General features: G+C 50.0%; 3 protein-coding genes and 1 long non-coding RNA gene across 5 annotated transcripts; 2 read left to right on the forward strand and 2 right to left on the reverse strand.

Moving 5' to 3' along the window:
- Positions 1-559: 559 nt before the first annotated feature.
- LOC148640246 (urokinase plasminogen activator surface receptor-like) lies at positions 560-6,439 on the forward strand. Its single transcript, XM_088621025.1, has 5 exons — positions 560-697; positions 2,689-2,796; positions 3,437-3,583; positions 4,266-4,376; positions 4,908-6,439. Exons 1-5 carry the CDS (start codon positions 649-651, stop codon positions 5,108-5,110), a joined length of 618 nt encoding a protein of 205 aa, XP_088477151.1. The 5' UTR covers positions 560-648; the 3' UTR covers positions 5,111-6,439.
- A 653-nt stretch (positions 6,440-7,092) lies between these two features.
- LOC148640247 (uncharacterized) lies at positions 7,093-7,919 on the reverse strand. The gene is made up of 3 exons (XR_015930636.1): positions 7,623-7,919; positions 7,322-7,422; positions 7,093-7,244 (listed from the first exon to the last, which is right to left on the reverse strand). It is a non-coding gene; the product is annotated as an uncharacterized LOC148640247 (long non-coding RNA).
- A 2,709-nt stretch (positions 7,920-10,628) lies between these two features.
- LOC148640248 (urokinase plasminogen activator surface receptor-like) lies at positions 10,629-16,489 on the forward strand. Its single transcript, XM_088621013.1, has 5 exons — positions 10,629-10,775; positions 12,706-12,813; positions 13,454-13,600; positions 14,283-14,393; positions 14,925-16,489. The coding sequence occupies exons 1-5, from the start codon at positions 10,727-10,729 to the stop codon at positions 15,125-15,127; spliced, it is 618 nt and encodes a 205-aa protein (XP_088477139.1). The 5' UTR covers positions 10,629-10,726; the 3' UTR covers positions 15,128-16,489.
- Positions 16,490-17,080: 591 nt separating this feature from the next.
- Positions 17,081-19,521, reverse strand: LOC148640249 (zona pellucida sperm-binding protein 3-like). Of its 2 annotated transcripts, XM_088621010.1 has the most exons (9): positions 18,818-19,519; positions 18,602-18,717; positions 18,423-18,529; positions 18,171-18,345; positions 17,976-18,093; positions 17,675-17,775; positions 17,524-17,597; positions 17,251-17,433; positions 17,081-17,172 (listed from the first exon to the last, which is right to left on the reverse strand). In XM_088621010.1, the coding sequence occupies exons 1-9, from the start codon at positions 19,373-19,375 to the stop codon at positions 17,165-17,167; spliced, it is 1,440 nt and encodes a 479-aa protein (XP_088477136.1). In that variant the 5' UTR covers positions 19,376-19,519; the 3' UTR covers positions 17,081-17,164. The 2 variants fall into 2 exon arrangements, with proteins under 2 accessions (XP_088477136.1, XP_088477135.1); XM_088621009.1 differs by lacking the exon at positions 17,081-17,172 and having other exon boundaries at positions 17,222-17,433; positions 18,818-19,521.
- Positions 19,522-23,955: the final 4,434 nt, after the last annotated feature.

Below are 23,955 nucleotides of genomic sequence, written 5' to 3' on the forward strand. Positions count from 1 at the left end.
ATCTGCTACAGCTGGAGACCCAGAGTCATGAAGCTGGAAGCAAGGAGGTACACCTGGATTCACAGCAGGTACAGACCTCATGGCTGATGGGGCGTTTTAGGCTGTCAAAATGTACAGGCAAGCCTATCAATTCTTGCTACCTGTAGTTTTTGAGTATATTAGTGAGCTCAAGTAGCAAATACATTGTAACGGTAGGAATTTCTGACAAGAGATCATGAGGCTTTCAAATTGTGCCACCTATAGTTTTTGAGTGAGCTGTGGAGCATTTTTAAAAGCAGCGTCAGGGCGCTGAAGGGTTTAGGGGGGTCCCTGCAGACGGCGCCTCGCTGTGGGCTGGTGCGGCTCAGGCGGGGATCTCCTTCGGGCCCTCCCGCCTGTCCCTCCGCGGTACTCCGGACAGGAGCAGGACAGTCACCAGTTCCAGGCGTCCCGGGCCGCGCACCCCACCCGGACCCCGAGAGTAATAACTCATTGCTCATAAGAAAATAACAGCTTCCTCGTTAAGCATCGCCTTTTCGGACCTTTAAGTTTCTATTCTCCAGAAGTCGAAACTCACACATCTGTTTGAATTTCCGCCCCCGCGACTCGGGGCGTATATAAGACCCTTCGCGCGCCCCAACCCCACTCCTCCTCCCTCAGACTCGCAAGATGAAGCTGCTCGTGACTCTCGGTGTCGCCCTCGCGCTGTTTTCCACAGGTAGGAGATCTTGTTCAAACCACAGCCACCAGTAACGTGGATGTGTGTGAACGGGTGCGTGTGACTGTGTTTTAACTGCATTGCTCGCACGCAGCGGAAGGTGTTTTAAATTCAACGCAGCACGTACCGTAAAGTACGATTTTGATTTTGCAGGCATTGTTTTCTGAAATAATCGTGTTTGTATAGACTCAACGCCATTCGTTTATACAAGAAGAAGTAAGCATGCACAGTCAAGGAAATAATTTTGTAACGGTGCGAAGGATGACATATTTTTATTCGACTTACATTTTATTTTATTTTGCAAAGTACCGACCCGTTCTCGGACGTCCGGAACAACTGTGCTGTGAAAGTTCTTAAAATCTGAAGCGTTTGAGCAGAATAAGAAAAACTGGTGTCAGAGGCAGAAAATGACTCTTTCACTGGGCCAGTCCTGCGCGCATCAGATATTTAGTTCCGTCTAAAGCGAGCTGCGGAATGACAGGACACCCGTCCATCACAGGACAGACACACACTTTCACACCAGGGCCAGGTAACCCACCAGCATGTCTCTGGACTGGAGAAGGACACCGGAGCACCCAAGCGAGCACGAGGGAACATGCAGACTCCACACAACCGCGCCCCAGCGCTGAGAGGCAGCAGTGCTGAGCGCAGACCCCTGTAGCGGGGCGTAACAGGGACCGCAGCCGCCCGGGCGGGGGGGTCGCCTTCAGCTCAGCCGGCTGTGTCTCTGTTGCGTGACGCCGGAGACCCGGTTTCGCAGGACGGTCACACCCTCAGAAGAGCCTCTATTGAAATAGAGAACTAAGGATGTTTAGCGGAGGGCCGGCTGTACAACGAGCCAGGATGAGTGGGTGGGATTTGGGACTTTTATAACTATGAGGTCGTGGATTCGAATCCCACATAAGACATCGCTGCTGCATTTTCACCCGATTTCCTCCAGTTAACACATTTTTAAGAGATTTTCCTCCAGTTAACGCTGCAAGAACCGGAACAATTAATAATAATAATAATAATTGCTTACACTTATATAGAGCTTTTCTTGACACTCCACTCAGAGCACTTTACAGGTCATGGGGATCCCCTCCACCCCCACCAGTGTGCAGCCCCACCTGGATGATGCGACGGCAGCCATAGTGCGCCAGAACGCTCCCCACACATCAGCTATCAGTGGGGAGGAGAGCAGAGTGATGAAGCCATTTTTTTTTTTTTTTTAAGATGGGGATTATTAGGAGGCCATGATTGGTAAGGGCCAATGGGAAATTTGGCCAGGATGCCGGGGTTACACCCCTACTCTTTTCGAGAAACGCCCTGGGATTTTTAATGACCAGAGAGAGTCAGGACCTCGGTTTTACGTCTCATCCGAAGGACGGAGCCTGTTTACAGTATAGTGTCCCCGTCAATATACTGGGGCATTAGGACCCACATGGACCGCAGGGTGAGCGCCCCCTGCTGGCCCCACTAACACCTCTTCCAGCAGCAACCTTAGTTTTTCCCAGGAGTCTCCCATCCAGATACTGACAAGGCTCACACCTGCTTATCTTCAGTGGGTTGCCAGTTGTGAGTTGCAGGGTGATGTGGCTGCTGGCAAATGTAAAGGACTTTAGATTAAAGACCCAGCGGCCGCGTCCCAGTACTCCCACCCTCCCTGTGCGCGTTCCCGACCACGCCTGCGAGGGCGCGGCTGTCCCGTGTCTAGATCTGCGCACGAGCTGTGATGCCGCAGCAGGGAATCACCCAGAACACCTTGCGGAACGGTGACGTTTCATGTTCCAGCCCCGTCACAGCGGAGAGGGGTTGCCATGGAGAACAAAATACTCACCGTGGCAACTAGTGGCAATGAGGAAAACATGACTTTCTACTCTTTTAAAACTCGTGACTTTTTATGTCAAAAACAAAATGTCGTTCCACTGCTCTCGATTCATACGTTATGTCTTCTAGGAATGATGATTTGACGTCAAGATGTTTCGTTTTTTAATTTATTTTCTCCACAGTGGCATCTCTCAAATGTTTCGAATCCGCATACGGCTCACCGGAGACACAAAAACAGTGTCCGGCTTTAGAAACCACGTGTGCTGCGGCAACCGTACGAGTCACCGCAGGTAAGTCACTTACAAATCACTGACGATACCCATACGGGTCAACTTTTCTTTTCAACCACGGTGGAGGACGTTTGATTACGTTTATAGCGAAGGTTAGTGTGACTACAAAGCGCCACAAGCAGTTTGCAGAGCAATAAAAGACTATGAATATCATAACCACGTTCATGACTACCGTGGAGGTAACGAAATACACAAAGGACCCGGGAGTCACGCTGGCGATATGAAATTACTGTAATTTACAGTCTCCTTGTGTAATTAACACTGTTGACTTCTGTGTCAACTTTAGAACTGAAAGCAAAAGGTCTTTTGATGAAGATGTAATTGAACTCTATATTCGTATTGCTCTATTCCACTGCATTGCTGACAAATGTTTTAAACACTTCCAAAATTAACATTTTATTGAACGTAAGACAGGGAATCATGGGAAACACTGTACTTAGAGCAGAAAATTGAATTTTTCAATCCAGAAATGTTAACATATAGTATATAATATCTACAAATAATCGGATAAAGGTTACTCATGAGTGGAAGTCATTCGTGGGGAAGTCATGGGCTTGATTTCATGTAGCCCATGTGATTGTCAGTAGATAACTGACCCAGGGATCTCATACTGATTTTCTGATTGTGGTATTTCTTGCAGTGGGAAACCCACAAGATGTTACCGTGAAGGGATGCGCAAAACCTCAAGAGTGTGTACAATCTCTGTCGGTCAACTTTGGAAATGCAAGAACGACTGTCAGCTCGACATGCTGCAGCACTGATCTCTGCAACACTGTAGCTCCCCCAGGTAACGCCGGCAGACGCGATCTGTGCGCAGACACACAGAGAGAGGGCCAGAGGCCACGTGTGAGTGAGTGTGGTTGTGTGATCGTGCACACCCTTGACTCCACCTGGGCGAATCTGAGTGACTCTGCTTGAGGAACTGAGTCTTCATGCTGTGACAATAATAGGAAACTGCAGTCAGATCTCTATATGATGTGTAAAGGCAGCCAGCCTGTGCACAGAACTTCAGGCCTGTGAATTCATACAGAAGAATGAGCTAATTGTCTGGAGCTGCCCTTGTGCTCATTTTGAAATTGATTCCAATGCTGTTCAAATATGAAACAAAGTCATACAGAGGAGGCAGAAATAAATTCCACATTGTGCACAAAATATATTTTACACCTATTTGATTAGTTAGACAAATTATAGGCATCTAGATTTACCACTACAGTTTGCATCCTAACACACAAGACTCAGGGTGAGAACTGACATTTCTGCACTGCTCTGACTGCCAGCCCAGTGAACCACACAGGCTAATCTCCCAGAATCCACTCTACTTTCTGGGCTTTCCGACTCAACCTGCACTGCAAGAGGAGCTGCTGACAGACTGAGCTGCATCTCTAGTCACAGGTGTCAATAGCTCCTCTCCCCTGGTCTGATCTGTCTTGTACTTGTAATGGAGTTTGTCTTGATGTGTGTCATTGTAGCCTATGGAGACAGCGCCCCCAATGGGCTGGAGTGTTTCACCTGTGAAGGACAGGATTGCACCAAGACTCTACAGTGTCTGGGGATTGAAGACCGCTGCCTGGAAACCTCTGGTGAGCTCATGTTCTGTATCTCATTAAGCTGGAGTAACCTGTTAAAGAGAGAAAACAACATGCAGCACCCTCCATCACGAAATAGATACACAGGTACTCACAGGGCGTAGATGAGTTTAGAGCAGAGGCCAGCCCTTTGCAACAATTTCCTTTGGGTAGAGAGAGCTTTCCCTGGTATCAAACACATCTTCAGAAAACTGGCTTTGTTAAAACAGAAATGTTAAAACAATCTTAATGCCTATCTAGGCCCTAAAACTTACAACCCAACAACATCCTTGTGGTACAGTGGATTGCTGCCTGCTGACCCTGCTAGCGTTCCCAGCAGTTTCCTCCAGGCTGAGATGTGCTGGGAGGTTACCTGTCTGCCCTGAACTCACGGACTTGTCACTGAGGTGCAGACCTGGCTCAGTCAAGCCAAGACGCTCCTGAGCAGATAAAGGCTCTGAAGTGGAGTTTCAGAAGGGGCAGGGTGCGATGTCTCGTGCGCTTTCAGTGCTGTTTCTTGAAGGAATCTCTCTGCTTTGGTTTCAGTTAAGGTTGGTGAACAGATGGTTGTCATGAAGGGATGTGTCAGCAAGAACGCCTGTGTTGCACAGGGCAGTGAGCAGGTGTCCCAGTACCTCGGTGTGGGGTACAGCTGCTGTCAGGGGAACCTGTGCAACAGCGCCAAGCGTGTCGCGCAGAACATCTTCCTCCTGCTGCTGCCTCTCGCCTCAGTCAGGTTCCTCTTCTGAGCTCCGACACGCCAACGTGCCTCCTGACAGGACTCTCCCCACCTGCCGCACACTGGAGGAGCGGCCTGTCCCCTGGGGTGTCCTGCTTTGTATTTTGTGTCTTGGGATGTGAAATTGTTGATTGAGGGTGTTTCAGGCAAGTGTTTGACAATCATCTGACTTACAGCATAGACCTTACCTGTGTGCCAGATCATTCCTGCTGCAGGGACTCTTCGCCATTATTGAATCTCAGGAAAGCTCATTCTCCCACAGTGAGGTGAAGATGTACGATCTCCCAGCTCACACTGGCAACGGCTCCTGCCTCCCCTAGTGACACTGAGCGATGCCTCCGCAGTACACCTGCACCTCCTTTTACCAGAGTCCACCTCATGACGCTAGTTGTGCGCTAGTTTTGGGCTTTAGACTTTCGCTACGTTTAGACTTTATCATGAACCCTAAAGAGGTTGAGAAAATGAAAACTGTGAGAGCAAATGAAAGTGGTTACTGTTCAGTACTTTATAAGGTATGATTTATGATATCTAACTAGGTAAGCATTTTTTTATTACTAAAAACACAAACCACAGTACGAATGTTAATGACTTCTTTTATCATTTTTTGGTGAAAACCGTAAAAGCAGGGGAGACATTTTTTTGGAGTCTGGAACAAATTGTAAATTTTCCCCATAAGATATGATGGAAATAGGTTTTTCTTTTTGCAAATTTTCACCTAACGAAAGGGTTTCTAGGAGCAAATTCCATTTTGAAGAAGAGGTACAGGTGTATGCTGATCAGCTTTATTAAATATAGTATAGAATATATAAGTCATTTAACAGCCCCACTATATTCAATTAATTCATTATGGAGAATTCATATCAGAGAACTGATCATACTTAATAGTTTCGATGCTGATCCTCATGGGTGATTGTACTGTACATTTTCACTTCACACGGGACAAGAGTCAGTTATGAATCTCAGGAATGACAGTTGTACTTGTGTTATGTGATATGAGAGAAAATGTCTCAAATTCTTTTCCTATGCAAGCAGTGTTTTTTTAAGAGGATGCTTTTTATACATGTACATTTTTGTTACCACTTTGATTGCAATATTTAAAAGTTTTAGTGTTAAATCATTTAGAAGGTAACAGCTACTAAAACCATATTCTGATAACAGGCATATGGTATAAGCTTAAGATATTGTAAAAAATCAAATTAATAAAGGGCTCTGATCTGCAATGTAAGTATGCCAATGAAATAATTCATAGGTGTAGATCTAAGGATTTGACTTTCACAAGAGGTAGTCTTTGCCCTGTTTTATCTGCTGAATGCATTAAACACTTCCCAGTGAAAAGTAATTGTCTTGAGTTTGTCCTTTGTGTGTAAAAGAGAAAGGAACACAATTCCATTAACAAAAGCACAGCCCAGAGCTCCAGCCCTCTGGTACCAGTGAGTGAGCAGCAATTCTGTGCAAGAAGCCAGAGTAGCAGCTGCAGCAGCAAGGCTGGGTAGCTTGTTCCATGACTCTGCTAAGGAGAAGTTTCCCATTCCAGGGGTCAGTCATGAACCCTCAGATGGCTCAACACCACAGAAACCTGGAGCAGCTCTGCAGTGACAGGTTAAACATGGAGTGAGCAAAGCATCAGTGAAATTCGAAGAAAAACAGCAACAAAAGGGCTCTTTCACAGCTTTATTGATCTGTTACCATTACAAGGGGAGTGGAGGCAGGAGAGTCACAAGGGCCAGGCTGGAGCCTTCATTCAGGCACCTGGGGAGGAAGAAGGAGAACAATCCAGCTGCACTGCAGGACACCACCCCTACAGGAGCTCCTCCTGCCAGACCCTACCTCTCCACTGGCCAAAACCTCCATAGTCCTCTGCTCCCTCCACATCCTCACTGGTGCTCTCAGCATCTTCACTGGAGCCCTGAGGGTCTCCCTCCTCATCCTCAGTCCAGTCACCTTCCACACCCAGAGGACCCTCTACTGGTGCCACAGCCACCCGACTGCTGGTCACCAGGCTCCTGGTACCTGTGGACAAGCAGCACCCAGCAGTGAGGGATCTGCTACAGCTGGAGACCCAGAGTCATGAAGCTGGAAGCAAGGAGGTACACCTGGACTCACAGCAGGTACAGACCTCATGGTCACCATACAGCTCCTCCCACCTGGAGGAGAGGAGGACAGGTCAGGCCTCCACCTGGCATGTCCCAGAGCACCTTCAGCAGGCTCCTTGCAGAAGTACCTCTTAGCCTCCCTGTTGTAGGTTCAGGACTTGGTCCCTGGTGTTGCTTTAGCAGGAGCCAGAGCCATGACACAGTGCATGTACAGCTCAGTCACTTCATGCTGCAAGAGGGAAGGTCACAGCATTCAGGGATCAAGGCCAATACAGGCACAGAGAAGGACCTTCTGCCAGCAGTGAAGTCAAGCTGGCAGCTCTAGGCACTACAGCCACCACAGTCTGGTTCACATCTAGATCATGGATGTGAAAGCAGACCGTGGATCAGTGGAGCAGGAAGGCTGAGCAGCCTTTGAGAGGGCAGTACCTTCCTGGACAGCTTCTTCTGGAAGAGGAAGGCATCAATCGTGAAGCGGAGCACATCCTTCTGCTTGGAGGGGACAAACCTGGACAGGAGCTGGGAGTGCTGCTGTGGTTTCTCCATCAATTCAGCCTTGAGAATCTGATCTCTCTCAGTAATAAGCGCTTATTATAACGCACACTGAGGCTTATATTGAATCCTCTTTGTTTTATTCGCGTCCTCGGTGAGTTCGAGGAAAAGGAAGGGCATGTTGTAAAAAGTAAAAAACTTGGCATCTAGCCGGCGGGTTCCAGTAAGAGGAAGGATCTGTTTCCGGGACAGAATTCCACCTGAGGTCTTTCTTGCTCATTTAAATGGGCATTGTTCCCAATATCCTGAAAGTCAAGTATCAGATCCTATCCAATTCGATATTTGAACCCTTTTGCACTACGGACCGTGTGATTTCCGCTGTAGAGCAGTAAAGCACACGCGATGCCAGAGCTCATACGTGTAAAACCTGCGCTGCACCGTCACACGTCTCCGCTTTTACCAGGACAAGCGAGAGCTACTGAACCTGCGGCCGGGCTGGGCTGACCTGGGTCTTTTACCTTCGGAGGCTGTTAAACAGACGATCGCCATGAAGCACCAAGAATGACCCTTCAGGGCGGCACGGTGACGCAGTGGTCAGCATTACTGCCCCGCAGCGCTGGAGCCCTGGGCGGCTGTCTGTGTGGAGTCTGCATGTTCTCCCCGTGTTCGCGTGGGTCTCCTCCAGGTGCTCTGGTCTCCTCTCACAGTCCAGAGACATGCTGGTGGGTTAATTTGATCCAGGGAAAACTGGCCCTGGGGTGAGGGCGCTTGTTTGTGTCTGGGCGTCGCCCAAAGGGATTTTGTGAGTCATTAAGAACGAATTCAGACATGCCACCTACTTCCTCTTCAACAACACATTTTTTATTTACTTGACTTCATGAAATCTTATGTTTCAAATGCTTGCCCCGTGCCACGAATGTTCCTGAATGTCAAGATACCGGGAGAAAAAAAAAACAAATTTGTCACAATCAAAACTGTTCAAGCAGCACTATTGAAACACAAGGTTTCGTTGAATTGCTTTCGTTCCGAAACTGAAAGTTAAATTCAAGACTCGTGAATGCCAGCAGAAAATGTAGATTATAATAACAATCTCGTTCTAGTCCTAATTCTTAACTATCTTTTTCAGAAGTCCTGAAGCTGCGTCTGGCTTCTTCTTCTGCCTGTCTGAGTGTGAGACACTTCCATAAATTCATGCTATTTCTCCGTCTATATTTAATCAAAGGTTAGTATTTTATGTTTTTCATTACTAGTGTGGTTTTTCTTGAACTTTTATTTCATCTGTGATGTTAATTAAACTTTTCTTCAAGCGTATTATACGAAACCAGCTTTTTGTTCTTTGGTTTTGTTATCCAAATCGCCAAACGTTCATTATAGTCTTAGATAACTGACCAGCTACAAGCACGCCTTTTAACGCATTCATATTTCATTATCAATGTACACACACACATTAAAGTGGGCACTTTATCTCTACCATGGCACGCAGAAGTTCCTACGTTTAGGAATTTATTTGCATTAGATTGACACATTTTGAATATAACGACCTATATATGTACAAACATGAGGCAAACATACAAGCCCCGGTGTGATACTGTGCTGTCAGTCTGCAAATGAATAATGAAATTCTTCCCTCCTATGCTGGTCTGCTATTCTGTCCTCAATCACAAATGTTCTTGAATGAGGCTACTTCTGTAAAATGAACAGACATCTTTTGTTATATTTTACTGCAACTGTATGTAAGTGATTTGTTTGAAGTAATATTTCCTATAAAACACCAGTGGTAGGATTCTCTGCGTATTGTTTCTAGGGACAGTGTGCGACAATTAATCATATGTGCTCTAATACATCTACAGTATGGAAATAGATGGAAAAGAGCTCAGCTGAATTCAGCTGTATATATTCAATGTCTGTCTCATTCCACGTAGTTGATTTATGACTTTATTCACTTTTGGGTGCAGCGTGACTTCTGTCAGCGATGGGCACACCCGGAATGAGTGAATTCTAATGAAGAGCACAGCAACGTTTGCATTCACCAAAAATGTGTGGCAACTGAAAAAAAAAGCTTGTGTTATAGTGATCCTATTAATTTATGTAACAATTTATTTTAATTTTAAATTAAGGACAAAGATCATGTGCATTTTTCTAAAACGTTTAAGTATACAGCAAAAAAAACTATACTTTTATCGATTTAAAAAATACAGATTCCTGCGTCATTTTATTTTAGGGCAGATTAAATCAATTGAAAATAAAGTACATTTTTGAATAGGCTATATTGGAATGTGCTGCTTGACGTTTCTGTCTAGGTTGTTGGGGAACTGACCAGAGAAGAAACACAATTTCTATGGCAGCATTTGATGAAGCAACTAAAGCTACCAAAATGGTCGACCTTTTTTTAGTGGCTTGTGGGTCACTTTAGGCTTTCAAAGTTAGTACATCTATTTGCAGTTTCTGATTGGGTTGTAGGTTTGCACCAGCATTTGCTGATGGGGCGTTTTAGGCTGTCAAAATGTACAGGCAAGCCTATCAATTCTTGCTACCTGTCGTTTTTGAGTATATTAGTGAGCTCAAGTAGCAAATACATTGTAATGGTAGGAATTTCTGACAAGAGATCATGAGGCTTTCAAATTGTGCCACCTATAGTTTTTGAGTGAGCTGTGGAGCATTTTTAAAAGCAGCGTCAGGGCGCTGAAGGGTTTAGGGGGGTCCCTGCAGACGGCGCCTCGCTGTGGGCTGGTGCGGCTCAGGCGGGGATCTCCTTCGGGCCCTCCCGCCTGTCCCTCCGCGGTACTCCGGACAGGAGCAGGACAGTCACCAGTTCCAGGCGTCCCGGGCCGCGCACCCCACCCTGACCCCGAGAGTAATAACTCGTTGTCCATAAGGAAGTAACAGCTTCCTCGTTAAGCATCGCCTTTTGGGACCTTTAAGTTTCGATTCTCCAGAAGTCGATGCTCACACACCTGTTTGAATTTCCGCCCCCGCGACTCGGGGCGTATATAAGACCCTTCGCGCGCCCCACCCCACTCCTCCTCCCTCAGACTCGCAAGATGAAGCTGCTCGTGGCTCTCGGTGTCGCCCTCGCGCTGTTTTCCACAGGTAGGAGATCTTGTTCAAACCACAGCCACCAGTAACGTGGATGTGTGTGAACGGGTGCGTGTGACTGTGGTTGAACTGCATTGCTCGCACGCAGCGGAAGGTGTTTTACATTCAACGCAGCACGTACCGTAAAGTACGATTTTGATTTTGCAGGCATTGTTTTCTGAAATAATCGTGTTTGTATAGACTCAACGCCATTCGTTTATACAAGAAGAAGATAGCATGCACAGTCAAGGAAATAATTTTGTAACGGTGCGAAAGATGACATATTTTTCTTCGACTTACATTTTATTTTCTTTTGCAAAGTACCGACCCGGAACAACTGTGCTGTGAAAGTTCTGAAAATCTGAAGCGTTTGAGCAGAATAAGAAAAACTGGTGTCAGAGGCAGAAAATGACTCTTTCACTGGGCCAGTCCTGCGCGCATCAGATATTTAGTTCCGTCTAAAGCGAGCTGCGGAATGACAGGACACCCGTCCATCACAGGACAGACACACACTTTCACACCAGGGCCAGGTAACCCACCAGCATGTCTCTGGACTGGAGAAGGACACCGGAGCACCCACGCGAGAACGAGGGAACATGCAGACTCCACACAGACCGCGCCCCAGCGCTGAGAGGCAGCAGTGCTGAGCGCAGACCCCTGTAGCGGGGCGTAACAGGGACCGCAGCCGCCCGGGCGGGGGGGTCGCCTTCAGAACTAAGGATGTTTAGCGGAGGGCCGGCTGTACAATGAGCCTGGACGAGTGGGTGGGATTTGGGACTTTTATCACTATGAGGTCGTGGATTCGAATCCCACATAAGACATCGCTGCTGCATTTTTACCCGATTTCCTCCAGTTAACACATTTTTAAGAGATTTTCCTCCAGTTAACACGGTATTTGTACCCGATTTCCTCCAGTTAACACAGCCCGCTGCAAGAACCGGAACAAATAATAATAATAATAATAATAATAATAATAATTGCTTTCACATATATAGCGCTTTTCTGGACACTCCACTCAGAGCACTTTACAGGTCATGGGGATCCCCTCCACCCCCACCAGTGTGCAGCCCCACCTGGATGATGCGACGACAGCCATAGTGCGCCAGAACGCTCCCCACACATCAGCTCTCAGTGGGGAGGAGAGCAGAGTGATGAAGCCATTTTTTTTAAGAAGGGGATTATTAAGACCATGATTGGTAAGGGCCAATGGGAAATTTGGCCAGGACGCCGGGGTTACACCCCTTCTCTTTTCGAGAAACGCCCTGGGATTTTTAATGACCACAGAGAGCCAGGACCTCGGTTTTACGTCTCATCCGAAGGACGGAGCCTGTTTACAGTATAGTGTCCCCGTCGCTATCCTGGGGCATTAGGACCCACATGGACCGCAGGGTGAGCGCCCCCTGCTGGCCCCACTAACACCTCTCCCAGCAGCAGCCTTAGTTTTTCCGAGGAGTCTCCCATCCAGGTACTGACCAGGCTCACACCTGCTTATCTTCAGTGGGTTGCCAGTTGTGAGTTGCAGGGTGATGTGGCTGCTGGCAAATGTAAAGGACTTTAGATTAAAGACCCAGCGGCCGCGTCCCAGTACTCCCACCCTCCCTGTGCGCGTTCCCGACCACGCCTGCGAGGGCGCGGCTGTCCCGTGTCTAGATCTGCGCACGAGCTGTGATGCCGCAGCAGGGAATCACCCAGAACGCCTTGCGGAACGGTGACGTTTCATGTTCCAGCCCCGTCACAGCGGAGAGGGGTTGCCATGGAGAACAAAGTACTCACCGTGGCAACTAGTGGCAATGAGGAAAACGTAACTTTCTACTCTTTTAAAACTCGCGATATTTTATGTCAAAAACAAAATGTCGTTCCACTGCTCTCGATTCATACTTTATGTCTTCTAGGTATGATGTTTTGACGTCAAGATGTTTAGTTTTTTAATTTATTTTCTCCACAGTGGCATCTCTCAAATGTTTCGAATCCGCATACGGCTCACCGGAGACACAAAAACAGTGTCCGGCTTTAGAAACCACGTGTGCTGCGGCAACCGCACGAGTCACCGCAGGTAAGTCACTTACAAATCACTGAAGATACCCATACGGGTCAACTTTTCTTTTCAACCACGGTGGACGACGTTTGATTACGTTAATAGCGAAGGTTAGTGTAACTACAAAGCGCCACAAGCAGTTTGCAGAGCAATAAAAGACTATGAATATCATAACCACGTTCATGAATACCGTGGAGGTAACGAAATACACAAAGGACCCGGGAGTCACGCTGGCGATATGAAATTACTGTAATTTACAGTCTCCTTGTGTAATTAACACTGTTGACTTCTGTGTCAACTTTAGAACTGAAAGCAAAAGGTCTTTTGATGAAGATGTAATTGAACTCTATATTCGTATTGCTCTATTCCACTGCATTGCTGACAAATGTTTTAAACACTTCCAAAATTAACATTTTATTGAACGTAAGACAGGGAATCATGGGAAACACTGTACTTAGAGCAGAAAATTGAATTTTTCAATCCAGAAATGTTAACATATAGTATATAATATATACAAATAATCGGATAAAGGTTACTCATGAGTGGAAGTCATTCGTGGGGAAGTCATGGGCTTGATTTCATGTAGCCCATGTGATTGTCAGTAGATAACTGACCCAGGGATCTCATACTGATTTTCTGATTGTGGTATTTCTTGCAGGGGGACACACACAAGATGTTACCGTGAAGGGATGCGCAAAACCTCAAGAGTGTGTACAATCTCTGTCGGTCAACTATGGAACTGCAAGAACGACCGTCAGCTTGACATGCTGCAGCACTGATCTCTGCAACACTGTAGCTCCCCCAGGTAACGCCGGCAGACGCGATCTGTGCGCAGACACACAGAGAGAGGGCCAGAGGCCACGTGTGAGTGAGTGTGGTTGTGTGATCGTGCACACCCTTGACTCCACCTGGGTGAATCTGAGTGACTCTGCTTGAGGAACTGAGTCTTCATGCTGTGACAATAATAGGAAACTGCAGTCAGATCTCTATACGATGTGTAAAGGCAGCCAGCCTGTGCACAGAACTTCAGGCCTGTGAATTCATACAGAAGAATGAGCTAATTGTCTGGAGCTGCCCTTGTGCTCATTTTGAAACTGATTCCAATGCTGTTCAAATATGAAACAAAGTCATACAGAGGAGGCAGAAATAAATTCCACATTGTGCACAAAATATATTTTACACCTATTTGATTAGTTAGACAAATTATAGGCATCTAGATTTACCACTACAGTTTGCATCCTAACACACAAGACTCAGGGTGAGAACTGACATTTCTGCAGTTCTCTGACTGCCAGCCCAGTGAACCACACAGGCTAATCTCCCAGAATCCACTCTACTTTCTGGGCTTTCGGACTCAACCTGCACTACAAAAGGAGCTGCTGACAGACTGAGCTGCATCTGTAGTCACAGGTGTCAATAGCTCCTCTCCCCTGGTCTGATCTGTCTTGTACTTGTAATGGAGTTTGTCTTGATGTGTGTCATTGTAGCCTATGGAGACAGCGCCCCCAATGGGCTGGAGTGTTTAACCTGTGAAGGACAGGATTGCACCAAGACTCTACAGTGTCTGGGGATTGAAGACCGCTGCCTGGAAACCTCTGGTGAGCTCATGTTCTGTATCTCATTAAGCTGGAATAACCTGTTAAAGAGAGAAAACAACATGCAGCACCCTCTATCACGGAATAGATACACAGGTACTCACAGGGCGTAGATGAGTTTAGAGCAGAGGCCAGCCCTTTGCAATAATTTCCTTTGGGTAGAGAGAGCTTTCCCTGGTATCAAACAAATCTTCAGAAAACTGGCTTTGTTAAAACAGAAATGTTAAAACAATCTTAATGCCTATCTAGGCCCTAAAACTTACAACCCAACAACATCCTTGTGGTACAGTGGATTGCTGCCTGCTGACCCTGCTAGCGTTCCCAGCAGTTTCCTCCAGGCTGAGATGTGCTGGGAGGGTACCTGTCTGCCCTGAACTCACGGACTTGTCACTGAGGTGCAGACCTGGCTCAGTCAAGCCAAGACGCTCCTGAGCAGATAAAGGCTCTGAAGTGGAGTTTCAGATGGGGCAGGGTGCGATGTCTTGTGCGCTTTCAGTGCTGTTTCTTGAAGGAATCTCTCTGCTTTGGTTTCAGTTAAGGTTGGTGAACAGACGGTTGTCCTGAAGGGATGTGTCAGCAAGAACGCCTGTGTTGCACAGGTCAGTGAGCAGCTGTCCCAGTACCTCAGTGTGGGGTACAGCTGCTGTCAGGGGAACCTGTGCAACAGCGCCAAGCGTGTCGCGCAGAACATCTTCCTCCTGCTGCTGCCTCTCGCCTCAGTCAGGTTCCTCTTCTGAGCTCCGACACGCCAACGTGCCTCCTGACAGGACTCTCCCCACCTGCCGCACACTGGAGGAGCGGCCTGTCCCCTGGGGTGTCCTGCTTTGTATTTTGTGTCTTGGGATGTGAAATCGTTGATTGAGGGTGTTTCAGGCAAGTGTTTGACAATCATCTGACTTACAGCATAGACCTTACCTGTGTGCCAGATCATTCCTGCTGCAGGGACTCTTCGCCATCACTGAATCCCAGGAAAGCTCATTCTCCCACAGTGAGGTGAAGATGTACGATCTCCCAGCTCACACTGGCAACGGCTCCTGCCTCCCCTAGTGACACTGAGCGATGCCTCCGCAGTACACCTGCACCTCCTTATACCAGAGTCCACCTCATGGCGCTAGTTGTGCGCTAGTTTTGGGCTTTAGACTTTCGCTACGTTTAGACTTTATCATGGACCCTAAAGAGGTTGAGAAAATGAAAACTGTGAGATCAAATGAAAGTGGTTACTGTTCAGTACTTTATAAGGCATGATTTATGAGATAGATACTTTATTGATCCTGTGAGGGAAATTGCATATCTAACTAGGTAAGCATTTTTTTATTACTAAAAACACAAACCACAGTACGAATGTTAATTACTTCTTTTATCATTTTTTGGTGAAAACCGTAAAAGCAGGGGAGACATTTTTTGGAGTCTGGAACAAATTGTAAATTTTCCCCATAAGATATGATGGAAATAGGTTTTTCTTTTTGCAAAGTTTTACCTAACGAAAGGGTTTCTAGGAGCAAATTCCATTCTGAAGAAGAGGTACAGGTGTATGCTGATCAGCTTTATTAAATATAGTATAGAATATATAAGTCATTTAACAGCCCCACTATATTCAATTAATTCATTATGGAGAATTCATATCAGAGAACTGATCATACTTAATAGTTTCGATGCTGATCCTCATGGGTGATTGTACTGTACATTTTCACTTCACACGGGACAAGAGTCAGTTATGAGCCTCAGGAATGACAGTTGTACTTGTGTTATGTGATATGAGAGAAAATGTCTCAAATTCTTTTCCTATGCAATCAGTGTTTTTTTTAAGAGGATGCTTTTTATACATGTACATTTGTTACCACTTTGATTGCAATATTTAAAAGTTTTAGTGTTAAATCATTTGGAAGGTAACAGAACCATAAAACCATATTCTGATAACAGGCATATGGTATAAGCTTAAGATATTGTAAAAAATCAAATTAATAAAGGGGTCTGATCTGCAATGTAAGTATGCCAATGAAATAATTCACAGGAGTAAATCTAAGGATTTGACTTTCAAAAGAGGTAGTCTTTGCACTGTTATCTGCTGAATGCATTAAACACTTCCCAGTGAAAAGTAATTGTCTCGAGTTTGTCCTTTGTGTGTAAAAGAGAAAGGAACACAATTCCATTAACAAAAGCACAGCCCAGAGCTCTCCACACCGAAGCCCCAGTGAGACACAGGGTAAGATGAGTCTTCAACCAGAACCATCATTTCACCAGACAGGGGAGATATCATTCAAGTAGTCAGTTCACAATCACTTCATGTACGCCACCCTTGTTTCAGCCAACATCCCTTACCCCACTAGATAACTTCTGAAAAGACACTTCAAATAACTGGGGACTGCTGGCATCTAGTGTTTCACATAACAGTCCTTCCTACACAGGTGAAGAGGAGAGCCAATAAGACCAGTTCCACTACCGTTCCTCCAGCCCTCTGGTACCAGTGAGTGAGCAGCAATTCTGTGCAAGAAGCCAGAGTAGCAGCTGCAGCAGCAAGGCTGGATAGCTTGGTCCATGACTCTGCTAAGGAGAAGTTTCCCATTCCAGGGGTCAGTCATGAACCCTCAGATGGCTCAACACCACAGAAACCTGGAGCAGCTCTGCACTGACAGGTTAAACATGGAGTGAGCAAAGCATCAGTGAAATTCAAGAAAAACAGCAACAAAAGGGCTCTTTCACAGCTTTATTGATCCATTGCCATTACAAGGGGAGTGGAGGCAGGAGAGTCACAAGGGCCAGGCTGGAGCCTTCATTCAGGCACCTGGGGAGGAAGAAGGAGAACAATCCAGCTGCACTGCAGGACACCACCCCTACAGGAGCTCCTCCTGCCAGACCCTACCTCTCCACCCGCCATAACCTCCAAAGTCCTCTGCTCCCTCCACATCCTCACTGGTGCTCTCAGCATCTTCACTGGAGCCCTGAGGGTCTCCCTCCTCATCCTCAGTCCAGTCACCTTCCACACCCAGAGGACCCTCTACTGGTGCCACAGACACCCGACTGCTGGTCACCAGGCTCCTGGTACCTGTGGACAAGCAGCACCCAGCAGTGAGGGATCTGCTACAGCTGGAGACCCAGAGTCTCTGGAAGCAAGGAGGAAGAGAACCAGACCCACCTTCATTCTGTTGGAAAGTACACCTGGACTCACAGCAGGCACAGACCTCATGGTCACCATACAGCTCCTCCCACCTGGAGGAGAGGAGGACAGGTCAGGCCTCCACCTGGCATGTCCCAGAGCACCCTCAGCAGGCTCCTTGCAGAAGTACCTCTTAGCCTCCCTGTTGTAGGTGCAGGACTTGGTCCCTGGTGTTGCTTTAGCAGGAGCCAGAGACATGACACAGTGCATGTACAGCTCAGTCACTTCATGCTGCAAGAGGGAAGGTCACAGCATTCAGGGATCAAGGCCAATACAAACACAGAGAAGGACCTTCTGCCAGCAGTGAAGTCAAGCTGGCAGCTCTAGGCACTACAGCCACCACAGTCTGGTTCACATCTAGATCATGGATGTGAAAGCAGACCGTGGATCAGTAGAGCAGGAAGGCTGAGCAGCCTTTGAGAGGGCAGTACCTTCCTGGACAGCTTCTTCTGGAAGAGGAAGGCATCGATCGTGAAGCGGAGCACATCCTTCTGCTTGGAGGGGACAAACCTGGACAGGCAGCCATCTGCCTTGCTGTCCACCATGCACCTGGGGACAAGGACAAGGATCAACCCCTGCAGGCTCTCGGGGCTCCTGCCCACCTCCCCTCACAGAAGGGGCCGTACCCCAAGTTCTCAATCACGGGGAAACGGGGCTGGGGGTACTTCTCTGCTTTCTTCATCACATAACACAAGGGGACATACAGCCTCTGCTCCGCTGTGGCAAAGTAGGCAGTGGCCTGGAAGTACATGGGCTGACCCAGGAAGTACTCGTCCTTGGGAGAGAGCCGGACCCAGCGGGCTGGAAAGAGAGGCAGCATTACACCTGCACACAGCGCCCCCTGCAGGCAGGAGGAGCCACTCACTGAAGGAGCTTACAGTTGGTGGTGAGCAGGACAAAGCTGTGCTTGTTCTTCAGGTCCTTGAAGAAGGTCCTTCTCCTGGCCCACGTGGGGACGTAGCCCACCTTGTAGGAGTAGTGGAACCTGCAGGACAGAGGGGGTGAGGGGCTTCTGGACACTTCCCCAGGGGCTCCCCAGCAGCAGAGCCCTGCCTACCTGTTGTAGGAGCACTTGACCGGCACAGAGAAGGGAATGAAGCGATGCACAGGCGCACTGGAGGAGGGTGGGGCGTAGCGGAGAGTGTTGGAATACACCAGGCGGCCCTGGACAACCTGCAGGGTCACAGAGGAAGGGACATTCCCAGGAAAGCCAACCCCCACACTAGCCTACAGCTCACAGCGCGACACTGCCTGTAGACGAAGCCCCGCTTACCGACCGCTCGGTGCCGCACTCGTGAAGCCCGTAGGTGAAGGAGAAGTAGCTGCGTGTGGTTCGGCTGACGCTGCAGTTGCCCAAGGTCACCTCCGATGGCCGACAGCTGAAGCCGAACAGGAGCCGACTGACCCGCACGTACATCCTGCTGGAGTCGCACCACACGGCCACTCCTCGGGTGCCCGCGATGGCCGGGCGAGCCGGCTGCCGCCCTCGCTGGGGCGGAAACAGGACGCTCTTGATGTCGGCGGGTAAGGGCCGGCTGCCGGCTTCGGGCTTCATCTTCTCCTTGGCGAAGTAGGGAGAGTGCGCGTCTCTGGACACGGGGAGGCGGCGGTAGTCGGGAGCCGAGGACTGCGAGTCGTTCTCGCCCGCAGACAGGTCTTCGGAGGGCGCGTCTGCGAGGCTCAAGCCCTCCGACTGAGCTGCATCTTCGGGAGCCGGGAAGTCGGCCTGGAGCGCTAATTCCCCGGAGTCCCAGCCAGCCGGCCCGGCGGAGATCAGTGCGGGGAGCCCGGCCCCTGCGCACAGGCACAGCACGAAGAGAAACGAGAGCATCGCTAAATTAACTTCCCTCGGTAACTGGCTGTGTCCCGCTGAGCCGCTACAGGAGTAAGACCAGTAAACCACCAGGCTGTGTTGAAGCCAGAGAGCATAAAGTAAGAACGCGGTGACTTGGTTTTTATACTGGCAGGACCTGCTACCACACACCTGGTCACACTACCGCTCCATCAACACAATCAGTTACACACAGAGACCCGGATTGTTCTTGGCGTCTCATTAGAATCTGCTTCCAGTCTGAGGCGGGACTCCGTGAAGCCGCCTGAACACTTTACCGTGTGTATCTGACCTCAGGGGAGGAATTCCGCGCAATTTAGACAGAATTCTGTCACCCACACGTGTAGAACTGGCTCTGGTGACTTCCTGCTGATTGCTCAATTTGTTTTTGGCGTTTGTTTCTAATTTCGGAGTACCGAAAATGCGACATGTATATCTGCATAAGTAACAGTATTTGTGACTTTTCGTCACCCGACGAAATAAGCATGCCGTGTGTTATAAAAGAGTAAACCAGGGAAATGGAAACTTAAAGAAAGTGGAGACAAGCAGAAAGTAAACGATACTGCCGCGTTTTAATGAAATAACAGGTGGGCGCTTGTACCTGATAAGCGGCTGTCAGTCAGGTTAGTGAGGAGAGCTCGGCGGAAGCCCGTTTCCGCCAGGGACTTAAAAACAACACTCGCTATGGTATCTCGCAATTGCGACTTCCAAACTCAGAACTGCGGCTCAACAATTCAGAATTACAACTTTACTTTACACTTTACATGTCGCAATTGCGAGATACCATAGCGCGTTTTTTTTTGTACTCCCTGGCGGAAACGGGCTTCCATAAATCTCAGTACTGTAGTCATCAGGCGGAGTATCTTTCCCCTCACCCACGCGACCCGGACAGATCCCATCATAACCGGTTTTCATCTTCAGACAAACCCGATCAGGTCTCTCTGTGAGCACCTTAAGAAGAGCACGAGAGAAAACAGGACGTATCCACGGGGGATACACGCACACGAGAACTGGAGCTACACGGACCTCGGTATCCCAAAAAAGCCTGCGCTGTTTTTATTTATCTGGGTGGTCAGTGTCTGGGTGGTCACGGTGGTGATCTGGGTGATCGGTGTCTGGGTGGTCACGGTGGTGATCTGGGTGGTCAGTGTCTGGATGGTCACGGTGGTGATCTGGGTGATCGGTGTCTGGGTGGTCACGGTGGTGATCTGGGTGATCGGTGTCTGGGTGGTCACGGTGGTGATCTGGGTGGTCGGTGTCTGGATGGTCACGGTGGTGATCTGGGTGATCGGTGTCTGGGTGGTCACGGTGGTGATCTGGGTGATCGGTGTCTGGGTGGTCACGGTGGTGGTCGGTGTCTGGGTGGTCACGGTGGTGATCTGGGTGGTCGGTGTCTGGGTGGTCACGGTGGTGATCTGGGTGGTCGGTGTCTGGATGGTCACGGTGGTGATCTGGGTGGTCGGTGTCTGGATGGTCACGGTGGTGATCTGGGTGGTCGGTGTCTGGGTGGTCACGGTGGTGATCTGGGTGATCGGTGTCTGGGTGGTCACGGTGGTGATCTGGGTGGTCGGTGTCTGGATGGTCACGGTGGTGACCTGGGTGGTCACGGTGGTGATCTGGGTGGTCGGTGTCTGGGTGGTCACGGTGGTGATCTGGGTGATCGGTGTCTGGGTGGTCACGGTGGTGATCTGGGTGGTCGGTGTCTGGATGGTCACGGTGGTGATCTGGGTGGTCGGTGTCTGGGTGGTCACGGTGGTGATCTGAGTGATCGGTGTCTGAGTGGTCACGGTGGTGATCTGGGTGGTCGGTGTCTGGGTGGTCACGGTGGTGATCTGAGTGATCAGTGTCTGAGTGGTCACGGTGGTGATCTGGGTGGTCGGTGTCTGGGTGGTCACGGTGGTGATCTGGGTGGTCAGTGTCTGGGTGGTCACGGTGGTGATCTGGGTGATCGGTGTCTGGGTGGTCACGGTGGTGATCTGGGTGGTCGGTGTCTGGGTGGTCACGGTGGTGATCTGGGTGGTCAGTGTCTGGGTGGTCACGGTGGTGATCTGGGTGATCGGTGTCTGGGTGGTCACGGTGGTGATCTGGGTGATCGGTGTCTGGATGGTCACGGTGGTGGTCGGTGTCTGGGTGGTCACGGTGGTGATCTGGGTGGTCGGTGTCTGGATGGTCACGGTGGTGACCTGGGTGGTCACGGTGGTGATCTGGTTGGTCGGTGTCTGGGTGGTCACGGTGGTGATCTGGGTGATCGGTGTCTGGGTGGTCACGGTGGTGATCTGGGTGATCGGTGTCTGGGTGGTCACGGTGGTGATCTGGGTGGTCGGTGTCTGGGTGGTCACGGTGGTGATCTGGGTGATCGGTGTCTGGGTGGTCACGGTGGTGATCTGGGTGATCGGTGTCTGAGTGGTCACGGTGGTGATCTGGGTGGTCAGTGTCTGGGTGGTCACGGTGGTGATCTGGGTGATCGGTGTCTGGATGGTCACGGTGGTGGTCAGTGTCTGGGTGGTCACGGTGGTGATCTGGGTGGTCGGTGTCTGGATGGTCACGGTGGTGATCTGGGTGGTCACGGTGGTGATCTGGGTGGTCGGTGTCTGGGTGGTCGGTGTCTGGGTGGTCACGGTGGTGATCTGAGTGGTCGATGTCTGGGTGGTCACGGTGGTGATCTGGGTGGTCGGTGTCTGGGTGGTCACGGTGGTGATCTGGGTGGTCGGTGTCTGGGTGGTCACGGTGGTGATCTGGGTGGTCGGTGTCTGGGTGGTCACGGTGGTGATCTGGGTGATCGGTGTCTGGGTGGTCACGGTGGTGATCTGGGTGGTCGGTGTCTGGGTGGTCACGGTGGTGATCTGGGTGGTCACGGTGGTGATCTGGGTGGTCGGTGTCAGGGTGGTCACGGTGGTGATCTGGGTGGTCGGTGTCTGGGTGGTCACGGTGATGATCTGGGTGGTCACGGTGGTGATCTGGGTGATCGGTGTCTGGGTGGTCACGGTGGTGATCTGGGTGGTCGGTGTCTGGGTGGTCACGGTGGTGATCTGGGTGATCGGTGTCTGGGTGGTCACGGTGGTGATCTGGGTGGTCAGTGTCTGGATGGTCACGGTGGTGATCTGGGTGGTCAGTGTCTGGATGGTCACGGTGGTGATCTGGGTGGTCGGTGTCTGGGTGGTCACGGTGGTGATCTGAGTGATCGGTGTCTGAGTGGTTTTGGTGGTGATCTGGGTGGTCGGTGTCTGGGTGGTCACGGTGGTGATCTGGGTGGTCGGTGTCTGGGTGGTCACGGTGGTGATCTGGGTGGTCGGTGTCTGGGTGGTCACGGTGGTGATCTGGGTGATCGGTGTCTGGGTGGTCACGGTGGTGATCTGGGTGGTCGGTGTCTGGGTGGTCACGGTGGTGATCTGGGTGGTCGGTGTCTGGGTGGTCACGGTGGTGATCTGGGTGGTCACGGTGGTGATCTGGGTGGTCGGTGTCTGGATGGTCACGGTGGTGATCTGGGTGGTCGGTGTCTGGATGGTCACGGTGGTGATCTGGGTGGTCGGTGTCTGGGTGGTCACGGTGGTGATCTGGGTGTCGGTGTCTGGGTGGTCACGGTGGTGATCTGGGTGGTCACGGTGGTGATCTGGTTGGTCGGTGTCTGGGTGGTCACGGTGGTGATCTGGGTGGTCGGTGTCTGGGTGGTCACGGTGGTGATCTGGGTGGTCGGTGTCTGGATGGTCACGGTGGTGATCTGGGTGATCGGTGTCTGGGTGGTCACGTGGTGATCTGGGTGGTCGGTGTCTGGGTGGTCACGGTGGTGATCTGGGTGGTCGGTGTCTGGGTGGTCACGGTGGTGATCTGGGTGGTCACGGTGGTGATCTGGGTGGTCGGTGTCTGGGTGGTCACGGTGATGATCTGGGTGGTCACGGTGGTGATCTGGGTGATCGGTGTCTGGGTGGTCACGGTGGTGATCTGGGTGGTCGGTGTCTGGGTGGTCACGGTGGTGATCTGGGTGGTCGGTGTCTGGGTGGTCACGGTGGTGATCTGGGTGGTCGGTGTCTGGGTGGTCACGGTGGTGATCTGGGTGGTCGGTGTCTGGGTGGTCACGGTGGTGATCTGGGTGGTCGGTGTTTGGATGGTCACGGTGGTGACCTGGGTGGTCACGGTGGTGATTTGGGTGGTCGGTGTCTGGGTGGTCACGGTGGTGATCTGGGTGATCGGTGTCTGGATGGTCACGGTGGTGGTCGGCGTCTGGGTGGTCACGGTGGTGATCTGGGTGGTCGGTGTCTGGGTGGTCACGGTGGTGATCTGGGTGGTCGGTGTCTGGGTGGTCACGGTGGTGATCTGGGTGATCGGTGTCTGGGTGGTCACGGTGGTGATCTGGGTGATCAGTGTCTGAGTGGTCACGGTGGTGATCTGGGTGGTCGGTGTCTGGGTGGTCACGGTGGTGATCTGAGTGGTCGATGTCTAGGTGGTCACGGTGGTGATCTGGGTGGTCGGTGTCTGGGTGGTCACGGTGGTGATCTGGGTGGTCGGTGTCTGGATGGTCACGGTGGTGGTCGGTGTCTGGGTGGTCACGGTGGTGATCTGGGTGGTCGGTGTCTGGGTGGTCA

This window comes from Lepisosteus platostomus, chromosome 26 (assembly GCF_059453375.1).
Source record: "Lepisosteus platostomus isolate fLepPlt1 chromosome 26, fLepPlt1.hap1, whole genome shotgun sequence".
In the NCBI taxonomy this organism is placed as follows: Eukaryota; Metazoa; Chordata; class Actinopteri; order Semionotiformes; family Lepisosteidae; genus Lepisosteus; species Lepisosteus platostomus.

Excerpts from the sequence above, each read along its gene's own strand:
- LOC148640246 (XM_088621025.1), top strand. The coding sequence starts at position 649 with ATGAAGCTGCTCGTGACTCTCGGTGTCGCCCTCGCGCTGTTTTCCACA. Across the intron at positions 698-2,688 it reads CCTCGCGCTGTTTTCCACAG|TGGCATCTCTCAAATGTTTC; the intron begins GTAGGAGATCTT and ends TTTTCTCCACAG. Across the intron at positions 3,584-4,265 it reads CAACACTGTAGCTCCCCCAG|CCTATGGAGACAGCGCCCCC; the intron begins GTAACGCCGGCA and ends GTGTCATTGTAG.
- LOC148640248 (XM_088621013.1), top strand. The coding sequence starts at position 10,727 with ATGAAGCTGCTCGTGGCTCTCGGTGTCGCCCTCGCGCTGTTTTCCACA. Across the intron at positions 12,814-13,453 it reads AACCGCACGAGTCACCGCAG|GGGGACACACACAAGATGTT; the intron begins GTAAGTCACTTA and ends TATTTCTTGCAG. Across the intron at positions 14,394-14,924 it reads CCGCTGCCTGGAAACCTCTG|TTAAGGTTGGTGAACAGACG; the intron begins GTGAGCTCATGT and ends CTTTGGTTTCAG.
- LOC148640249 (XM_088621009.1), bottom strand. The coding sequence starts at position 19,375 with ATGCTCTCGTTTCTCTTCGTGCTGTGCCTGTGCGCAGGGGCCGGGCTC. Across the intron at positions 18,346-18,422 it reads TGTCCTGCTCACCACCAACT|CCCGCTGGGTCCGGCTCTCT; the intron begins GTAAGCTCCTTC and ends CTCTCTTTCCAG. Across the intron at positions 17,776-17,975 it reads AGAAGAAGCTGTCCAGGAAG|CATGAAGTGACTGAGCTGTA; the intron begins GTACTGCCCTCT and ends TCCCTCTTGCAG.